The sequence below is a fragment of the Molossus molossus genome, unplaced genomic scaffold (assembly GCF_014108415.1).
Source record: "Molossus molossus isolate mMolMol1 unplaced genomic scaffold, mMolMol1.p scaffold_m16_p_6, whole genome shotgun sequence".
Lineage (NCBI taxonomy): Eukaryota > Metazoa > Chordata > Mammalia > Chiroptera > Molossidae > Molossus > Molossus molossus.
Window position 1 is genome coordinate 41,072,434 of NW_023425399.1, and position 20,177 is coordinate 41,092,610.

The window sequence follows — 20,177 nt, forward strand, 5'->3', positions numbered from 1 at the left end:
CCACTCTGTCTGTACAAAAAATGGAAAAAATGTCCTCGGGTGAGGATTAAAAAAAAAAAAAAGAAAAAGAAAAAGTGAAAGTTGGTGAGAACTTGTGTAGCAGACACCATGTGTACCCATATTACCTGGATGATTACCTCTGCGTGCCCAGGGCTATTCACTGCAAACACCTGCCTCTCTCTGCCAAGAGTGATGCTCTGACCATGGGAACAGATTGGACACTGTAGATGGAAAGACAGAGGGTTAGATGGTCGGTGCCCTTAGAAATAGCCTTCAACCAGTGCTGGGCAGGGTCAGGGAAACTTTGGTGGGGCTCTCTACTGCTCCATGAGCCTTCAGCTGGCCAAGCCTTAGTTTCTGACCACAGTTATGCCTGATAACCCACCTTTGTTTGGTGTGAACACAGGAGAGGTAAACTTCAAATTCCCAGCAACGTAATGAGGACAGTTTATACCAGATTCCTTTTCAGCAGCTAGAGCCACCTAGAAAGAAGGGGACATGGGACAGGCGTGTCTCAGAGGAAAGGAGTTCTTCAGGAAGACAAGGACTTGGTGCAGCCTCAGGCTATCAGAGGGCAGCCTGGGAGTCTGTGAGGTCTAGGATGTCATTCAAGGATTTGCAAACTCTTTCAATAAAAGATAGTAAATATTTTAAGATTTGTGGGCTTCTGTCACAACTGTTTGTCCGCTGTTGTAGCATGAAAGCAGCCATGCGATCGGTAAACAAATAGACATGACTATGTTCCAATAAACTTCATTTGCAAAAAGCGATTGTAGGCTAGATTTGGCCTGCAGGCATTTTTGTGACCCTAGCCATAAGCAATCAAACAAAATAAAGGACACAAAAGGAGAAATAAGAAGTGAGAGGACACCCACACTTGGATGGACAGCGTGCTTGCCAGCTTACATCCACTCCTTCACTTATCCTCACAGCAATCAAGTAGTTATAGTTTTGTCATCTGCATGTTAAAGATGAGGAAACTAGCCCAGCTGGTGTGGCTCAGTGGTTGAGCATTGACCCATGCACCAAAAGGTCATCAGTTCGATTCCTGGTTAGGGAACATGCCCAGGTTGTGGGCCAAATCCCCAGTGAGGGTCATGTAGGAGGTGGCCAATTGATGTCTCTCTCTCTCTCTCCCCCCCTTCTTCTCTCTCTAAAAAAAATCAATAAAGAAAAATTATTTATTGATAAATTTTTTTTTTTAATGAGGAGACTAGCCCTGGCCAGTGTGGCACCATGGTTAGAGTGTCAGCCCATGGACTGAAGTGTCACAGGTTCGATTCCCAGTCAAGGGCACATACCAGGTTGCAGGTTCCATCCCCTACCCTGGTCAAGGTCATGTGGGAGGCATGATGTTTATCTCTTCCTCCCTCCCTCCCTTCTACTCTATCTAAAAATCAATGGAAAAATATCCTCAGGTGAGGATTAACAAAAAATAAATAAATAAGAGGAAAGTACATTTTCCAGATCATAAGAAAATTGCCAAGGCCAAACAATCTAGGTTCAAAACTAGATCTGTCTGACTTTAATGCCTCTTTCTTTTTCTTCTTCAAGCTGATGCCAGCAGACACATTTGTCTTATGCAATCCAGCAAGGAAAGTCCGTTAGAACCAGAGCCATTGAATTCCAGATTTGGGGGTAAGGGTGGAAGTATTAGCTGGTTATCCAGGGTCTCAGAAGCTTCTCTGAGAATGTTAAAGCAATGGAAGCAGCCCAGCACCAGCTTTCACAGTGAGACCAGCCTTCGCATCCGATGTGTCATGTGTGGACCTGTGCCTTTGGTGGCCACACAAATGCAGCGCTTCAGACATAACAAGTCAAAAGATGTTGTGAAAATAAGTCCTTTGTCCTTTCTTAGGTTAGTGTACAGGCCATCTGATGGAAAAGTGCACAGTGCAAATAATGGCCAGACTCGTAATTATTAAATTCTCTTGCCAAGAGCTGCACTAGACTTTTTTTCTTCTGGCTAAGCATTCAAATAGTCAGACATTAAGTTCAGAAATAACTTTCAGGGAAGCCCTGAGGTCAGTTTGGATTCAGACCAATCTTCTAACTTTCTGAGTGAGTGATGGTACAATAATTCAATTCTTAATGATGACTGAATCATTCTGATCCTGAATCATCAATGATTAAATTATGTTCACTAAACATCTAGTATTTTCTAAAGCAATAAAATAGACTAATGCACTTTATGAAGAAGTTATAGAAGAGTTCAAACCAAAACAAGCTTCTGCCTTAACCTAGGATGACCAGAGCATTCAGTTTACAGAGATTCCACTCCCACCCAATGTCAGTGATAATGGCTGGCTTAGAAAATTCCAGGATAATTTAATATCAGTTTAATTTATTTCTGTAAACAAACAATTTCATGAAAGACAACACTGTAATTCAAATCAATAAATGATTGGTTTGAGCTATAAAACTATAAACAGAGCCTTTGTGAAATATTGCTTACTGTTCTTTCTTGCTATAAACAATTTGATTTTCAACCAGAAAACATACAGCCAAATAATAACAACTGTTTGACTTCCTTAATATTCAGTGTAGACTGTTATGCAAGGAATTGAGCATTAGTCATCAAATTCATTGTAAAGAAGACAAAATGCTTAGAGTTCCTAAGTCATCATTCGTTTCAACATTCAGAGGTGAAGCTGAACCCAGACAATACATAGTGTTTCTTCTTACTGTAAAAGTGGTCTCAGAGTTCCTTGGATTTTGTTTACCAGTTCTGTTGTCAGAACTCTCTAAATCCTCTTTCAAGCCCCCACCCACCTCAAGGCAAGCCATTTTCTCCAGAATCAGGCATGAGCACCAAAAGGCCTCAGCCCAGACCACAGGTGATAATTATGAACCGGAAAGATGAACCAGTGTGTAAAGCGTGTGAAACCAGTCGATTGCTCAGGCAGCAAACACAAAGGTGCAGAAAATTCTGATTTAGTTTTTCTCTAATTGGATTTAATTTCTCTCTGCCAGCCTAATTGCACTGATGGTAAAAACTTGACCTTGGTCAACTCAGGTTTTCTCTCCACCTTCATGTCTCCAGAATTACCTTCAAGCTTTAAAGAATGAACATAGCATTAAGGAAAGGAATTGGGGTCCTGATTCTCAAGTTTCATCCTCTGTCCATCCTAGACTCTCCTGTTTTCATGCATCCCCGTGCCTACTGGCAAGTCAGTTCATGCAGACCCTGCCTGAACTCTGGATCCTCATTGTCCTGACCCCAGATCTTTCTAGGCAAGCTGGTTCTTATTGTCATGTTCTCACCAATCAGTCTCCCAAAGAGTGCTGTGCTGTTGTTTCCTGTTCCATACTGAGGGTCACAGGAATGCAGAGTGAGGCCACCTCAAGCTCCTCAGCTAGGACACCTAACAGAGCAACTATGATTTTCAGTTTCATTTCCTTGTCCAAGAATGAGTCCCAGACTTCTGTGAAGTTGAATATTCCAATATAACCCCATCCCACTCTAAGAACACTGCTCAGAAGAAAGAGGTAGCACAATAGTTACTCATGCTGAATTTTCTATCGAACTCACCTTTGAAGAGGAAATTTTAATCTCTGTGGAGAAACAAATCTGGTTTAGCACTAGTCTTCCAAATCTACTGTTTAAGTTTCAACCTCAGCTTTGCAATTTAAAGAAAAACTTGTGTTTCTCTTGATATTTATACCCCACCAACTCTACCTAAGAATGCTCTTATCTCAAAAATTCAGGGAATATTAGGGGTAACCAAACATACTTAGGGAAGGCAAATAAGTTACTATTTCAAAATAGTATCCTTCAAAAGAACTGAGATTCAAATATCTCAAAAAAGTCAAGAGAGAAGAAAGATGCCAAATCTGAGAGGGTTTCTCAGAGACAGGGATTCCAGACCAGGCAGGGAATTAAATTTTTTTAAATGTGTTTTTATTGATTTTTTTTTTTTTTTTTGTAGTGAGAGAGAAACATCAGTGAGAGAGAAACATTAATCAGCTGCCTCCTGCACGTCCCCAATAACCTGGGCACGTACCCTGACTGGGAATCAATTCATGACATGACACTCAATTCACTGAACCACACTGGCTGGGTGAGAATTAATTTTTTAAAGGTGAATGAAAGTAGTTTGGGATCTAAATGGAGGAGGAGCAGAACTGGAGTCTTGCCAATAATTATGGCCAGTGCAGACAGAAAGATGTCCTCTCTAAAAGCCAGGTGTTAAAGAAAGACTAAGATTCTGTAATAGAGAACAGGTGTATTCAAAATAGAATGGCTGATGTAAATATTGAGTTTTGTAGGGAGGGGAAATAAGGAACTGTTTTCTAATAGGGATAAAGTTTCTGTTAGGCAAATGAATAAGCTCTAGAGTTCTGCTGTGCAACATAGTCAACAATAGAGTATTGTGCACTTTAATGTGAAGAGGATAGATCTCATGTTAAATGTTCTTACCAAAACACACACACACACACACACACACACACACGAACACAAGAAAATTTGTGGTAGTTTTGGAAATGTTTAGAGCCTTGATTGTGGTGATGGAATCATGGGTGTATACATATGCCCAAACACATCAGGATGTGTATATAAATGTGTAGAATTATTCTAGTATAATTGATAAAAAATAAATTAAGAATTAAAAAAGTGTGAACAGAAAAGTGGCAGCAGAGTGAATGGAAGCTACAAAGACCATCTCCCAGGACAAAACTGGAATTACAATGAAAATAAAGACAAATCATCAGGAAGCAACCGAAAGGCAGCTTGGAGGACCACATAACCAGAGACACTGATTCAATTCTGGTAAACTTGCGAGGACGCTAGATGGGGCTGGGAGCCCACGGTCCGCAGCGGCCTGGGCTAGGACCAGCGGCCTCGGCTGGAAGCTGCACCCTTGGCTGGTCCTATGGCCTCAGCTGGGACCAGTGGCCGCCTCGGCTGGGTCCTGCAACCTTGGCTGGGTACTACGCCCTCGGCTGGGAGCTGCTACAGCCTCGCCGCCCTTAGCTGGGAGCAGCCCCTTGGGTTAAAGTCCCAGGCGGCTCCATGGCAGAGCCTGGAAAGAGGCTAAATTGGCAGCAGCCACTCACCTTGGGCTCTGGCAGAGGAATGGCAGACTGGACTGTAACTGTGTGGGGACACTCAGGATTTGGAGGGAGCTCAGAGCTTTCGCTGAGTGCAGCCACACAGGACTGTGGTCATCTTACTCCTTCCCAGGGCCCTGTTGGGGGTGGGGCCTCCCTCTGAGATTCAACCCCACCTGGTGGCCATTGAAATGCTAATTGAGGCCCATTAACAACCAGCATCTGCCCCACCCTCTGGAAATCCTCTTACACTGAGCACCTGAGGGAATTTTTTAGTCAACTCAGAAACCAAGGTTCTTCAGGTGACCACTACTAATAGCCTCCAGGCAAAAAAAAAAAAGCTAGAGGATAACTACCATTCCCTGGGCTAGCAACTCTAACCAGGAAAGTTAAGACTTGACAGTGGTGTTTAAAGTGGGTCCTCCCTGCCTCATCCAAACCCAGGAGAGGGAGCCACAAACAGCAGAACACCAACACACACAGGAAAAATTTGGCAGACTCCAAAGCCCACTGTGATAGCCAAAATGGTGAAAAACAGAAACAAAAGCTGAATGAAAGAACAAGAGACCTCAACTAAAGATGAGATATGAGGTGCAGTTAAGCAAGTTAACAGAGCTAGAATTCAGAGCCATGATCTTGAGGAAGCTCAACAGCATGTATAAGGACATGAGCACCATGAGTAAAGACATAGAAATGTTGAAAATCAACGAATGGAAATTAAAAACCACCAAGAAGAAATGAAGAATGACATATCAGAAATAAAAAACACATTGGAAAGCCGAAAGAGCAGAGTAGAGGAAGCTGAGGACCGGATCAGTGAATTACAAGATAGGGTAGAAAAAATCAACCAATCAGAAAAACAAAAGAAAAAAATAATTAAAAAACAGGAAGACAGCTTAAGAGAGTTGTGGGACAACTGGAAACGTAATAACATTCGCATCATAGGAGTCCCCGAAGAAGAAGAAAATGAGCAAGGGTTAGAGAATATATTTGAAGAAATAGTGACAGAAAACTTCCCTAATTTGGTGAAGGAAGAAGGCATTCAAGTTCAAGAAGCACAGAGAGCCCCAAGTAAGAAGAACCCAAACAAGCCCACACCAAGACACATAGTAATCAAAGTGCAAAATTCAAGGCAAAAAGAGAATCCTAAAAGCAGCAAGAGAGAAGCAACAGGTTACTTACAAAGGAAACCCCATAAGACTCTCAGCTTACTTCTCAACAGAAATACTATGGGCCAGAAGGGAATGGCATGAGGTAATCAAGGTCATGAAAAACAAGAATCTGAATATAAGACTACTCTACCCATCAAGGCTATCATTCAAAATAGAAGGTCAAATAAAAAGCTTCCCAGACAAAAAAAAAAAAAAGGCTAAGAGAATACATTAGCACCAAACTAACGCTGCAAGAAATGTTAAAAGGACTGCTATAATTAGCAGAAGAAATAGGAAGAAAAATATAACCACACTAAACAAAAATGGCAATAAATAAATACATATCAATAATCACCTTAAATGTAAATGGATTGAATTCTCCAATAAAAAGACACAGAGTAGTTTATTGGATAAGAAAGCATGACTCATCTATATGTTGTTTACAAGAGACCCACCTCACAACAAAAGACTCACATAGGTTGAAAGTGAAGGGATGGAAAAAAATCTTCCAAGCAAACAGAAAGAAAAAAAACCTGGGGTAGCAATACTCATATCTGATAAAATAGATTTCAAAATGAAGACCATAACTAGAGACAAAGACAGCCACTACATAATATTGAAAGGATTTATCCAACAGGAAGATATAACCTTGATAAACATATATGCACCCAATATAGGAGCAACATAATATATATCAAAAATCTTCTGGAGGACTTCAAAGGAGAAATCAATAGCAATACAATCATAGCAGGGGAATTCAACACCCCGCTGACATCACTGGATAGATCCTCTAGACAAAAAATTAGCAAGGAAACAGAGACTCTAAATGAAGCACTAGACCAAATGGATTTAATAGATATCTACAGAGAATTACACCCCAAAACTACAGAATTCACATTCTTCTCAAGGGCGCATGGGACATTCTCAAAGCTAGACCACATGTTAGGGCACAAACTAAGTCTCTACAAGTTCAAGAAGACTGAAATCATATCAAGCATCTTCTCAGATCACAATTGCATGAAACTAGAAATCAATTGCAAGAAGAACATACAAAGACATTTGAACACATGGAAGCTAAATAGCATGTTATTAAACAATGAATGGGTTACCAAGGAAATCAAGGAAGAAATTAAAAACTTCCTGGAAGACAATAAAAATGAAGACACAACAACACAAAATCTATGGGATGCAGCAAAATTAGTTCTCAGAGGGAAGTTCATACCACTACAGGCCTACCTCAAAAAAACAAGAAAAATCTCTAATAGACTATCGAACCTCACAACTTAAAGAACTAGAAAGGAAACAAAAAGAAAACCCCAGAGCAAGTAGAAGGAAGAAAATAGTAAAGATCAGAGCAAAAATAATAGACATAGAGTCCAAAAAAAAAAAAAAACAATTCAAAGGATCAATGAAACAAAGAGGGGGTTTTTTGAAAAGATTAACAAGATTGATGGACACTTAGCTAGACTCACCAAGAAACAAAGAGAGACAACCCAAAAACACAATATCAGAAATGAAAGAGGAGAAGTAACAACTGACACCACAGAAATACAAAAGATAGTTAACAACTACTATGAACAATTATAAGGCAACAAATTCGACAATCTAAGCAAAATGGACAAATTTCTAAAAACACGTAGTCTCCCAAAATTGGACCAGGAAGAGATAGAAAACTTAAACAGACCAATAACAAGAGAAGAAATTGAAGAGGTAATCAAGACTCTCCCAGCAAACAAAAGCCCAGGCCCAGATGGCATCACGGACGTGTTTTACTGAACATTTAAAGAAGAACTAACACCCATTCTCCTCAAACTATTTCAAAAAATTCAAGAAGAAGGAAGGCTTCCAAACTCGTTGTATGAAGCCACATAATTCTAATTCCGAAATCAGAAAAAGACACTACAAAGAAAGAAAACTACAGGCCAATATCCCTGATGAACATAGACGCTAAAATCCTGAACTAGCAAATCGGATCCAGCAATACACCAAAAAAATGATCCACCATAACCAAATGGGATTCATCCCAGGGAGGCAAGTCTGGTACAATATTCGCAAATCAATAAATGTGATACACCACATAAATAAAATGAAGAATAAAAAAACCACATGACCATATCAATAGATGCCAAAAAAGCCTTCAACAAAACCCACATCCATTTCTGATAAAAATGCTCAGCAATGTGGGAATAGAGGGCTCATATATCGACATAATAAAGGCCATATATGAAAGACCTACAGCCAACATCATACTCAATGGGCAAAAAATAAAGCTTTTCCATAAGAACAGGAACAAGGCAAGGATACCCACTTTTGCCACTCTTATTGAACATAGTATTGGTAGTCTTAGCCACAGCAATCAGACAGGAATTAAAAATAAAAGGGATCTAATTGGAAAGGAGGAAGTGAAACTGTCATTATTTGCAGATGACATGATACTATACGTAGAAAACCCCAAAGACTCCATCAAAAATTTACTAGACTTAATAAATGAATTTGGAAAACTAGCAGGATACAAAATTAATGTGAAGAAATCAATGGCATTCTAATACACCAATGATGAACTCACAGAAAAAGAAACTAAGAACCAATCCCATTTACCATTGTGGAAAAAAAAAATTAAGATACCTAGGAATAAACTTAACCAAAGAAATAATGGACCTATTCGCAGAAAACTACAGGTCATTGAAAAAAGAAATAGAGGAAGATATAAAAAAGTGGAAGCGCATACCTTGTTCATGGATTGGAAGAATTAACATCATTAAAATGTCCATACTACCCAAAGCAATCTATAGATTCAATGCAATCCCCATCAAAATACCAATGGCATCCTTCACAGAATTAGAACAAGTACTTCAAAAGTTCATATGGAACCAAAAAAGGCCTTGAATAGCCACAGCAATCTTGAAAAAGAAGAACAAAGTTGGAGGGATCACATTACCAGATTTCAGGTTATACTACAAAGCCACTGTAATCAAAACAGCCTGGTACTGGCACAAGAACAGGCATATAGACCAGTGGAACAGAACAGACAATCCAGAAATGAACCCAAAACAATGTGCTCAATTAATATTTGACAAAGGTGGCAAGAGCATACAGTGGAGTAAGGATAGCCTCTTTAATAAATAGTGTTGTGAAAATTGGACAGCTACATGCAGAAAAATGAAACTAGACCATCAACTTACACCATACACAAGAATAAACTCAAAAGGGATAAAAGACATAAATGTGACTCATGAATCCATAAAAATCCTAGAAGAAACTGTAGGCAACAAAATTTCAGACATCATACGCAGCAGAATTTTCACTGATACATCACCTAAGGCAATAGAAACAAAGAAGAAAATGAGCACATGGGACTTCATCAAACTCAAAAGCTTCTGCACAGCGAAAGATACAATCATCAAAATGAAACGGCTACCCACTATATGGGAGAGCATAATTGCCAATGATATATCAGATAAGGGGTTAATTTCCAATATATATAGAGTGCTTGTACAACTCATCAAAAGGAAGACAAAGAACACAATTTAAAAATGGGCAGAGGAACTAGACACCTCTCCAAACATGACATACAAATGGCCAAGAGACATATGAAGAAATGCTCAACATCAGTAATCATCAAAGAGATGCTAATTAAAACAACAACGTGGTATCACCTCACACCTGTCAGAATGGCCGCCATCAACAAACCATCAAACAAGTGTTGGCGAGGGTGTGAAAAAAAGGGGACTCTAGTACACTGCTGATGGGAATGCAGAATGGTGCAGCCACTATGAAAAACAATATGGTGTTACCTCAAAAAATTAAAAATTGAACTTCCATTTGACCAGTGATCCCACTTCTAGGAATATACCTTAAGAAGCCTAAAACACCAATCAGAAAGAATATATGTACCCCCATGTTTGTAGCAGCACTATTTATAATAGCTAAGATCTGGAAACAGCCCAAGTGTCCATCAGTAGACGAATGGATAAAAAAGCAGTGGTACATATACACAATGGAGTACTATGCAGCTGTAAGAAAGAAAGATCTCTTATCCTTTGAGACTACATGGAGGGACCTGGAAAGTATCATCCTAAGTGAAACAAGCCAAACAGAGAAAGACAAGTATCATATGATCTCACTTATTTGTGGAATATAATGAACATAACAGTCTGAGGAATGGGGTAGTCCCAGAGACGTGGAAGTGGGGTACAGACTGACAATCCCCAGAAAAGGGGGTGGTGGGGGAGAGATAAACCACAGAACTTATATGCATTTGTGCATGAACAATGGACATGAACAACAAAGCTGAGGACAGGGCAGGGAGGGAGGGGGAGGGGCGAATCAGTGTGGGAAAAAGGAGAAACATCTGTAACAAAAATTAATTAATAAAAAAAAAAAAAGTGTGAACAAATTTCAGGTGACTTCTGCCCCAAGCACGATATTTAAATAAATTACAGTTGTGATCATTACAACTCATTGTCATCCAACCAACAGTACCGCAAAGTAATTGAATTGGTGTTAAAAACATTATCCCACTATTACATTAGGTTTTCAAAAACTAGAGTGTTTTACCTCATAAAGGAACACAATTCCCGAAAATGTCTCCAGACTCATGGATTCAAGAAATGCCCAAGCTGGCCCTGCAGTGTGGCTCAGTAGTTAGAGCATCAGCCCTCACACAGAAGGATCTCAGGTTCAATCCCTAGCCCTGGTCAGGGGCACGTGCAGGAGGCAACAAATAGATGTGTTTCTTTCTCTCTCTCTCTCTTTCTCTCTCTCTCTCTTTCTTCTTCCCTCCCTCCCACTCTCTAAAAAATCAGTTTAAAAAAATCCCAAGTTGAGGATTAACAACAAAAAAAAAAAGAAGAAGAAGAAAGAAATGCCCATTTATCCACAAGTGGAATAGGCATCTAACCCAGTGCTTTCTAGTCCAATGTATACTATGGACCTAGAAATCATCTGGTCACTTTATTGCAGATCTCAAAACCAAAGGAAAGAAGAATGGGATAAGGAGAGAGGAACTTCCCAGAGCTCTGCAACCCTGGGCAAGCAGAGAAGGCAGTGGGGAAGGGATGGATTGGTTGCCAAATGGTAGTGTATCATCTCCTATCACAGACCAAAATAGAAGGCCTACCAACCAAAGATCTAAGTGGGAAAAAATTTTTAAATAAAATTATTTAAAGAGAATTTAAGTAAATATGTAATCAATTTCTGTGGGAAAGGCTCACAATGTTAAAAATGGAAGTGTTGGATGGCACAGAATGTAAACTTCTGACTGAATGCTATAGCATTTAAGAACACTCACAATTTGCAATCATAATTTTATTTGTTTAATCATTTTATTTATGTCTGACCCCCCAGCTAGGCTATAAATTACCTGTGGACAGAGATGTCACCATTGTTTTCCCATACTTGGAAAAGTCTCTGCATATAGTAGACACTCAATGATATGCTTTTGAAAAGTATTTCTGCTGTAATGTTATAATAGCTCATGTAGTTCCTTTCCACAAAACAGTAAATTGAGTAAATAATTGAGTTTTATATCGTGGTCGCTATTAGGGGCTTGGGCAGGGGGTTAACACCCATAAGCGTAAAGAAGATAAGCCCTAAGTCACTCCGAGGCAGAGAGCTGGAAGTGAGAATCCTGCAGGCAGCAAGAAAACTCTGGAGGCCGTCTCACTGGTGACATGAGAACTAGAACATTCTTGCCATTAGTTCAAATGAGCTTAACTTGAACTCTTGATTCCAGGTGAATCCCATTTATCCACAAGCAGTAACTCAACTTAAAATAGAGACAGCCAGGAGAACATAGCACTCAGATTTGCTAACTCTGAGGGTGTGAATTAGGACGGGATAAGGAAACCTCAAAAAGGCAATAAAGGGAGAATAAAAAGCTCCAAAGACACACGTCAGCTCTGTCACCATTTTACAAGGGCTGGTTCAGAACAAAACATTAACACAGCACGTGGGAGGACTATAAACATGAAACAGTCGTGTCTTACAGCATTTTCTCTTGCCTGTGCCTGTGGCTTTATTGACCCAGTGAGATACCTTGTGTTTTTCAGAATGCCGAAGCAAGTTATGACTTCAGTAGCAACGACCCCTATCCTTACCCTCGATACACAGATGACTGGTTTAACAGGTAAACTGAGCCTTATGGAGTGTCTTTGACTTCAGGTTTGGGGTTTTATTCTGCTTTCTTTTTGTTCTTAAAGCTTTAGAATCACCAGCAAAATAATCTCAGTGTTCCACTAAATTGTATTGTTACTTATCCTCTTTGTGACTACATTCTCTAAATTCTTTTTTTTTTTTTATCCTCACCCGAGGACATTTTCCCACTTTTTTACAGATAGAGTGGGAGGGAAAGAGAGGAAGAGAGAGAGAAACATCGATGCGAAAGGGACACATCGAGTGGCTGCCACCCACATGACCAACCAGGGCCGGGGACAAACTGCAACCGAGGTACATGCCCTTAGCGGGAACCGAACCTGGGTCTCTCTGGACCGCAGGAGGACGCTCTAACCGCTGAGCTAAACCGGCCAGGGCTAAATTCTTGAATTTTTAAAATATTTTGGTGCTCCTCTAGAATTATCTGTTGACTATTTGTTCTGTTGAACTGGGAATTATTTGCTGCTGTATTAAATATTGAAGGAAATAGGAATAATGAGAAAGCCTGTCTCAACCTACCACAAGGTGATTTAAAACATGCTGATTTCATTTGATCTGTGGAAACGATTGTAGAGAACTATTTTTGCTGCACAGGTCAGTGTGTGTATGCATGCCTTTTGAAAAGTATTTCTGCTATAACCTCATGAAGGTTACGTAGTCACTTTCAACACAACGGAAAGTGAAACTGGCAGAGATTTGGAGTATTGCTCGGCATCCAACCACAGAAAACTATCCAGTGTCTATCCATTTTCTTCAATCTGTTTGTCCAAGTAATATTCTTGCCCAAATGGTTGAATGCATATAAGAAATATCAAGAAATAGCCCTGGCCAATTTGGCTCAGTGGTAGAGCATCGGCCTGCAGTCCATAGAGACCCAGGTTCGGTTCCTGGTTAAAGGCATGTACCTCAGTTGCAGTTTGTCCCTGGCCCTGGTTGGGTCGTGCGTGTGGCAACCACTTGATGTATCCCTTTCACGTCAATGTTTCTCTCTCTCTCTCTTCCTCCCTACTCTATCTGAACAAAAAATGGAAAAATGTCCTCAGGTGAGGATAAAAAAAAAAAAGGAATTATCAAGAAATAAACATGTATAGCTTGCTCAACCAAAGAATACTATTCTTTATAAATCTAATGCTTCTCTATTATTGATGTTTCTGGGTGAGGTTCTTGAGAACATATGAACTTCAATTAATAGTATAAAAATATGTTACGTGACCCTGGCCAGTTTGACTCAGCAGTTAGAGCATTGGCCCATGGACCAAAGGGTCTCGAGTTCAATTGCAGTCAAGGGCATGTACTGGGGTTGCATGTTTGATCCCCAGCCCCTGTCTGGGTCATTCAGGAGGCAACTGGTTGATTTGTCTCTTTCACATTGATGGTTTTTTCTATCTCTCTTCCCCTCCCTCCCTTCCACTCTATCTAAAATCAATGGAAAAAGATATATATCCTCAGGTGAGAGAGAGAGATTGTTATAGAACCTTATTCATTTATTTTACTTCTTGTGACAAACTCATGGCACATAAAACAAATGTTGTCATTCTCAGTTTAGTGATATGAAAATAGGTTTAGAAAGGGTAAGTGACTTCCCTGGTCTAACAGTTAGTATATGTCAAAGCCAACACTTGAATCCAAGCTTCATAAATGTCTCTGATTTCAATTTATACCATTTTTTTTTATAAGCATCATCTTTATCATAAAAGACAGAAAGTGGCCAGGGTACTTAGATTCTGTCCCTACAATTAAAAAAATAACCTAAGAATATCTAGGGTGAAGACAAGGCACACAGGTTAGGGGGCTTAGCAATTATAGAAAATGCAGAAAAAGATAAAGAAAAAAATACAATTCAAATTTGTAACATTTTTAAAAGATCATAGCTGATGTCCAGTAGCACAATTCACTTTCTATCAACTTCACTTACAGCTTTAAAATTATCATGCAGTGTTTGGAAGTGTGTTTAGGCGGTAAGGATATACAAAACCATCTGACAGCTTTGGACATAAAGTGTCTCTTTCCCCATGACTTGAAAGTATAAATTTAAACTGGCTAAAATCTCCTAGCTAGAACTAATTAGTGCTTAGTGCAATAAAATATTTCATTGTCAGTAGTAAAAATTCTTAAATGTATAATTGCCTGAGATACTGTCATAGTGAGTCAGACAAGCATGCTGCTTGCCTCTTAGGGTGCTAGTGACTCGAGACACAGTGTCTACTTTGACCAATAAATGGGACTTTTCCCAACAATTAAGTCATTTTCAAGATCCTCATCTATCATGACTTGTTGTTACAAAAATTAGATGGTACCACAATTCAAAACATCACCTCTCAAAACATAACAACTATTGTAAATGATTATAGGAGGACAGTGTGTCAAAGTTCAAGCCCACAGCTCTGGGAGGATCCATGGTCTGAAAGCGTGAGTCTGTCCTCAAGATGATTCCTGCTTGACACAAGAATTAGAATAGAGCAGCCTTCCCATGAGTATAGGATACATTTATTTCAAATTCCATCTGGGATGAAATATTTTGCCTGGTATTTTCTTCAATATAACTTAGGGTTTGAAGAAGGAGGGAGGATAATGACTGAGGGTACAGAGGAAATAAAATTAGCCATGAGTTAATTGTTAAAGCCAGATAATGGGTACATGAGTTCACTCTACTCTTGTATATCTTTCATATTTTCTATAATAAGAAGTAAAGTTTAAAAGTGGGGGGCATAAAAAGAGGCAAAAAAAACAGAACTAGGACTTTAGCTCAGTTCTCTTGAAGCTGTTGGTTTTGGTGTGCCAGCTGCTAAGGAACTTGCAATGTCATATGAGGAGGCCACAGATGCCCAAATCACTATAGGGCTAAGTGTAGCTGTAGCTTCAAAAAAAAAAAAAAAGAAAAAAAACACCGGAAGGCTAATGCCTATTAAGCACTATGTTTAAGGCACTGTTTTAAGTGTTTTGTATGTATTAATTCTCATCAGAATTTTCTAAAACAATATTATTATTCTCCCCATTTTGAAAACTGAGGTACAGAAAGGTTAAGTAAGTTGTGCAACATCATATAACTAGTAAGTCATAGAGACAGGGTTCAACACTAGTGAGTGGCCATTACATGCACTGCCTTACAATGAAGATGCTTTGGAGACCATAGAGAAATATAAAATTATCTCTGACTAGGGGTTGGGACAGGCTTCCTTGAAGAAGTAGCATTTAGTCTAGGATTTTAAAGAAGGTAATAGGTAGAGTTGGTGGCAGGAGTGTATTTCAGAATGAGGGTACAATTTAGGTGAAAAAGGAGAGGCTGGAGGTAGGTAATATTCTCAAGGTGGCTGGAAACTGATCTGGGATTTAGAGACTGGTGTGTGGAGCAGCATTCTAAGAAGACTTCATGGAAGAGTGAACATGAAAGGTTTGGACAGGTTTCTAGGATAAAGGAGAGATTCTACGGCCCAGAGGCATAGACAAGGACAATCCTCCCATTGCACTCAAGGAATGTTGCTCTCCAAAGACTCTGGGAGCCTTGAACCCAGCACTTGACTTTGTCAGGGCTCACTACCAATCCAGCATGAGTCTCTAGATAGTTATGCAACCACAAAGACACACTGTGTTCTCTTATGGGGATGGGCATCGTATCTGATGCCCCACGTCTGCTCAGCAGACTTGGGGTTCTTGAGAAATGCTCATTTAAGCATTACTCTGATAAAGGGCTGCCTGGTGCTGACCAGCAATGGGCTTGCTGCTATTGCTATCCCAGTCACACTGCCTGCCACAAAGGCCAGTTAGGACTTGGAAGCAATTGCTGCTGAAGAAAAGGCAGCGACCCTCCATCACAAGGTTCTCATTGCTGTGAAAAGTATAAAATACAATGCACTATAAGGGGCTCTCTCAAGCAAGCAAATAAAATGTTCCCCTTGGTTAGGAAACCAAGTTTAAGAGGGGTGTGTCTCTCCTGAGCTTCCTTGACATCCTAAACCATCGTATCATTCCCTCTGTACTTCCTTGTTAACTTGTTTTCCTTTAAGTGTACATTTATTTAAGAGCATATTTAAAACTCCAAGCCAAGGACTCTATGAAAGCAAACTTCATATGTATGCAGAACTGCTTTTAGTGGATATGTATATTAGAATTTCTTGCCCTGTGCTTAAGTTGATTTTACAAGATTATTCCTTTTTTAAGTAGAGCAAGAGTATTTATTCTACTGTGAACCATTTAACAATTACATGCAGTATCTGAGCTCTGGGGATATATTTGAAACAGTTGAGAAATTTGCAAAAGGAGTATCATTTCCTCCTAGATTACAATCAGAGAAATACAGATGGCCAAGCAAAATAATAACAAAATAGTAATAATAACCCAAATTGCAACAACATAGAAAATAATATACATTTAATGAGCATCAACAATGTGCAAAACATATAACTGATTTGCTGTGAGGTATCAGGATCTAGTATCTCGTTTTTTCCTTAATGACATTCAACAAATATTGACTGGCTGGTTGACAGATGGATGGCATACCTTCTCAGCTGTGCTAAGATGTTGAGTGGCCTTGACATCTGTCCATGTTAGAGCTGCCTGCTTCTCCCAACTTTTGCAGCTCTTGCTTTGTCAATAATCTTCCAGCCTTGCTTGGTTTTAGGTCAATGTTTGGTGATGCACTGCAGATCTGTATTTCATTACTGTGCTGCTGTCCATAAAAGTTCCTCTTGCATAACATTTATTTGACAAGTATTCACCACTGAAATGTCATCCCTGCCATCGGCAATATTTAGAGAGCATCACGGGGTGCAGTACGCTCTATCTATTAAGCCCTAAAGAGTAAAAGATTCTGGATTAGATGCAATTCTTGGCTGCAAAAAAATGTACTATAAATTCAAAAAGAGAGAAGACATTTATTACTCAAGCAACCAAAATGGGAGGAAGGAGAAAGGAAAAATGGATGATGGGGAACATTTATCTCTATGTAAGTTCATTTGATTGATAACATTAGTTAAACCTTCAAATAATAAAATTTTTTCCATGATTAACGTTTTTCCTTATTAAAAGTCATATTTCATTTTGAAGAACTCTATATGATAAGCCAAAAAAGAACATGTGAGAAAAATACCCTCTCTGGTTGGCTATTTGCATACTAATGGAAAGTGATACTTTTCCCTCGTGACTCTTAATGGTTTAGAAATAGATAAACATCTTTCCCTTCTGTCTTTATAGACAATTCTGAAATCACCTCCTAGATAATAAAATTTAAACTGCTTTCAAAGACCTAATCTAACTTTTTCTTTCATGTGAGCTTTGAGAAAAGAGTAGCCCCCCTTATCCATGGGGATACATTCCAAGACCCCCAATGGATGCCTGAAACTACAGATAGTACTTAATTCTATATACACTGACTGTACTAGGTTTTTTCTATACATACATACCTATGATAAAGTATAATTTATAAATTAGGCACAGTGAGGAGATTAACAATAATAATTAATAATTAGATGGAACAATTATAACAATATACTGTAATAAAAGTTATGAGAATATGGTATTACTAAGTAAAATAAGGGTTACTTGAACACAAGTACTGTGGTACCTCAACAGTCAATCTAATAACTAAGACAGCTACACTGGACAAAGGGATGAGTCACTTCCTAGGTGGGATGGAACAAGACATCGAGAGATTTCAGAATGGCACACAGTTTAAAACGTATAAATTGTTTTTTTCTGGAAATTTCCATTTAATCTTTTCAGACTGCAGTTGACCCACAGTAACCAAAACTGTGGAAAATGAACCCACAGATAAGCGGGGAATGTTGTTATCTCATAAACCAATATTTTCTCAAAGGTTACTATTGCTATAAACCCTCCCTCTACCCATACCAGAGCACAGTGAAATACAATAAAGTTTAATTTTGTTAGCTTTTCTGAGCCACTGGAAAAAAACACAAATTTTATTTTAATTTTACTTCTAATCCCCTACCTGGATTAGACAAATCTTCATTATTTAAGGTTTCCCTTCAGCTATAAGAAATAGACATAAACAGATTTATGTTTATGAGAATTACATCAATTATAAAATAATCATCTGTATGTTGGTATAATCATTTCTACTTTGGAAACTAATATTTTGCATGCCACATAGGGGCCTTTTTATAGTCCTTAGGTGGCAATAATTCTTAAGGGAGAAAATACAGCAAATTATGATGAACAAATGTAGTGTTGTGTTAATTATTTGGTAGGAAATAAGTGATCCCTGAATCACTTTCTCCTCTCTGTAAAACGGGAGTAAAATTTCACCTTGAAATTTGTAAGGGATTAGAGACATGTGTGTATACAAAGCATGTGGTACAGGGCATGGCACATGGTGGGCGCTTCCAAACAGCAGCAAATATAGTTGTGAAATTCAGTGAAGGAAGTTTTAAGGAGCTAAGTCAAAAGTTCTCCAACTAGATAGAAAATGGGAAGAATTTATACCAAAGGAGTTAATGGATGGCCCAGCCATTCATTCATTTTTCTCAGACATCTATTCTCCCATCTGAGCTTTTGACAGAAACTAGGTAACAGTCAGCTCAAGGTTAAAGTTTATGGCAAGAGTTTGGTGCCTGTGTTTCTGCATTGCTGATTGAAAGATATAAAAAGATAGTTTGTATGCATGAAAAAGCTTGATCTATTGGGAAAATTGAAAAATCCAAGCATCTGACCTCAGAAAGCTAGAGAGCCTCTTCTCTTCTCCAGAAAGCATTAAGTACTTGCTAGCAGACCTGGGGTTTTCCCCCAAAGCGGTTACGGTTACGCCTCCTTACGTATTTAACCAGGACTCTTGAAACGCTAGAGTCTTACCCTATAGAACTCACTGGATATTAGCCGGCAAATATGGTTGATGACAAACTAGTTGAGTAATCTCTGCATCTCAGCTCCAATATTTCCGACACTGAAGTATCTTTGGGCAAAAACATGGCTGAAAAGACTGCAGCTGGCCACTGTGGAACTTTGGTTACCCAAGAATCCACAGACCTGCAGAGTCTGGAGACTAGATGTCCGTGAACCTGGCCAAGTTGCCCACTAACTTGCTGAATGAATGTACATTATTCCCAATGTCTCTGTGAATCCATAGCCCTAAAACCTCATTATAAGCTGTGGCTGTGGGATATAGAACTAAGGAGTCAATTAAAACAACCATTAGATCAATGACCAGGAATGGAGACTAAAGAAAGAAAGAGAAAGAACAGGGGGGAATCTCCAATTCAAAATTAGCCTGCAAATCAAAATTGGAGGAAAAAAGTGTTCAAAAAATAAATTAAAAAACGGGTATAAATTTATTCCAGGTGAAATTAATTTTATGGAGAGTCTTAAAAAAGACTTTAAAAATTAAAACATCCTCAGAGAAACACCCAGAATAGTGTTTGACCAAATAGCTAAGCACCCTGTGGCCCAGCCAAATTGGAACATAAAATTAATCATCATATTTTTTATTTGCACATTTGCTCAGAATGATACGTGTATGAATAATATCTGTTTAAAATAAAAATAAATGATGTGGGAAACATTAGCAAAAATAAACATGGATATGAAAAAGAACCAAGAGCAATTGAAAAATACAGCCTCTGGAATAAAACCTCAAAAATGGGATAATATCTAGCCTGGGTGCAGTTGAGTAGGTAATTAATTAATTGAAGATAATGCTGTCTATCAAAAACCTACCACAAACATCAATGTCTCTATCTCTCTCTCCCTCTTACTTCCTTTCTCTCTAAAATCAATAAAGGGGAAAAAATTATTTTTAATTAACCATCACACTTTTTATTTGCACATTTCTGATAGGAATAGGTAATAGTTTAGCGTCATGGTTAAGAG

General features: G+C 38.9%; 1 protein-coding gene across 1 annotated transcript in view; it reads left to right on the forward strand.

Moving 5' to 3' along the window:
* PCSK2 (proprotein convertase subtilisin/kexin type 2) overlaps window positions 1–20,177 on the forward strand; it is a 322,138-nt gene that overhangs the window by 212,977 nt on the left and 88,984 nt on the right. Inside the window, exon 6 of the mRNA XM_036245861.1 lies at window positions 12,254–12,330. Coding sequence (XP_036101754.1) covers window positions 12,254–12,330 — 77 coding nt within the window. The remainder of the gene's footprint in view (window positions 1–12,253; window positions 12,331–20,177) is intronic.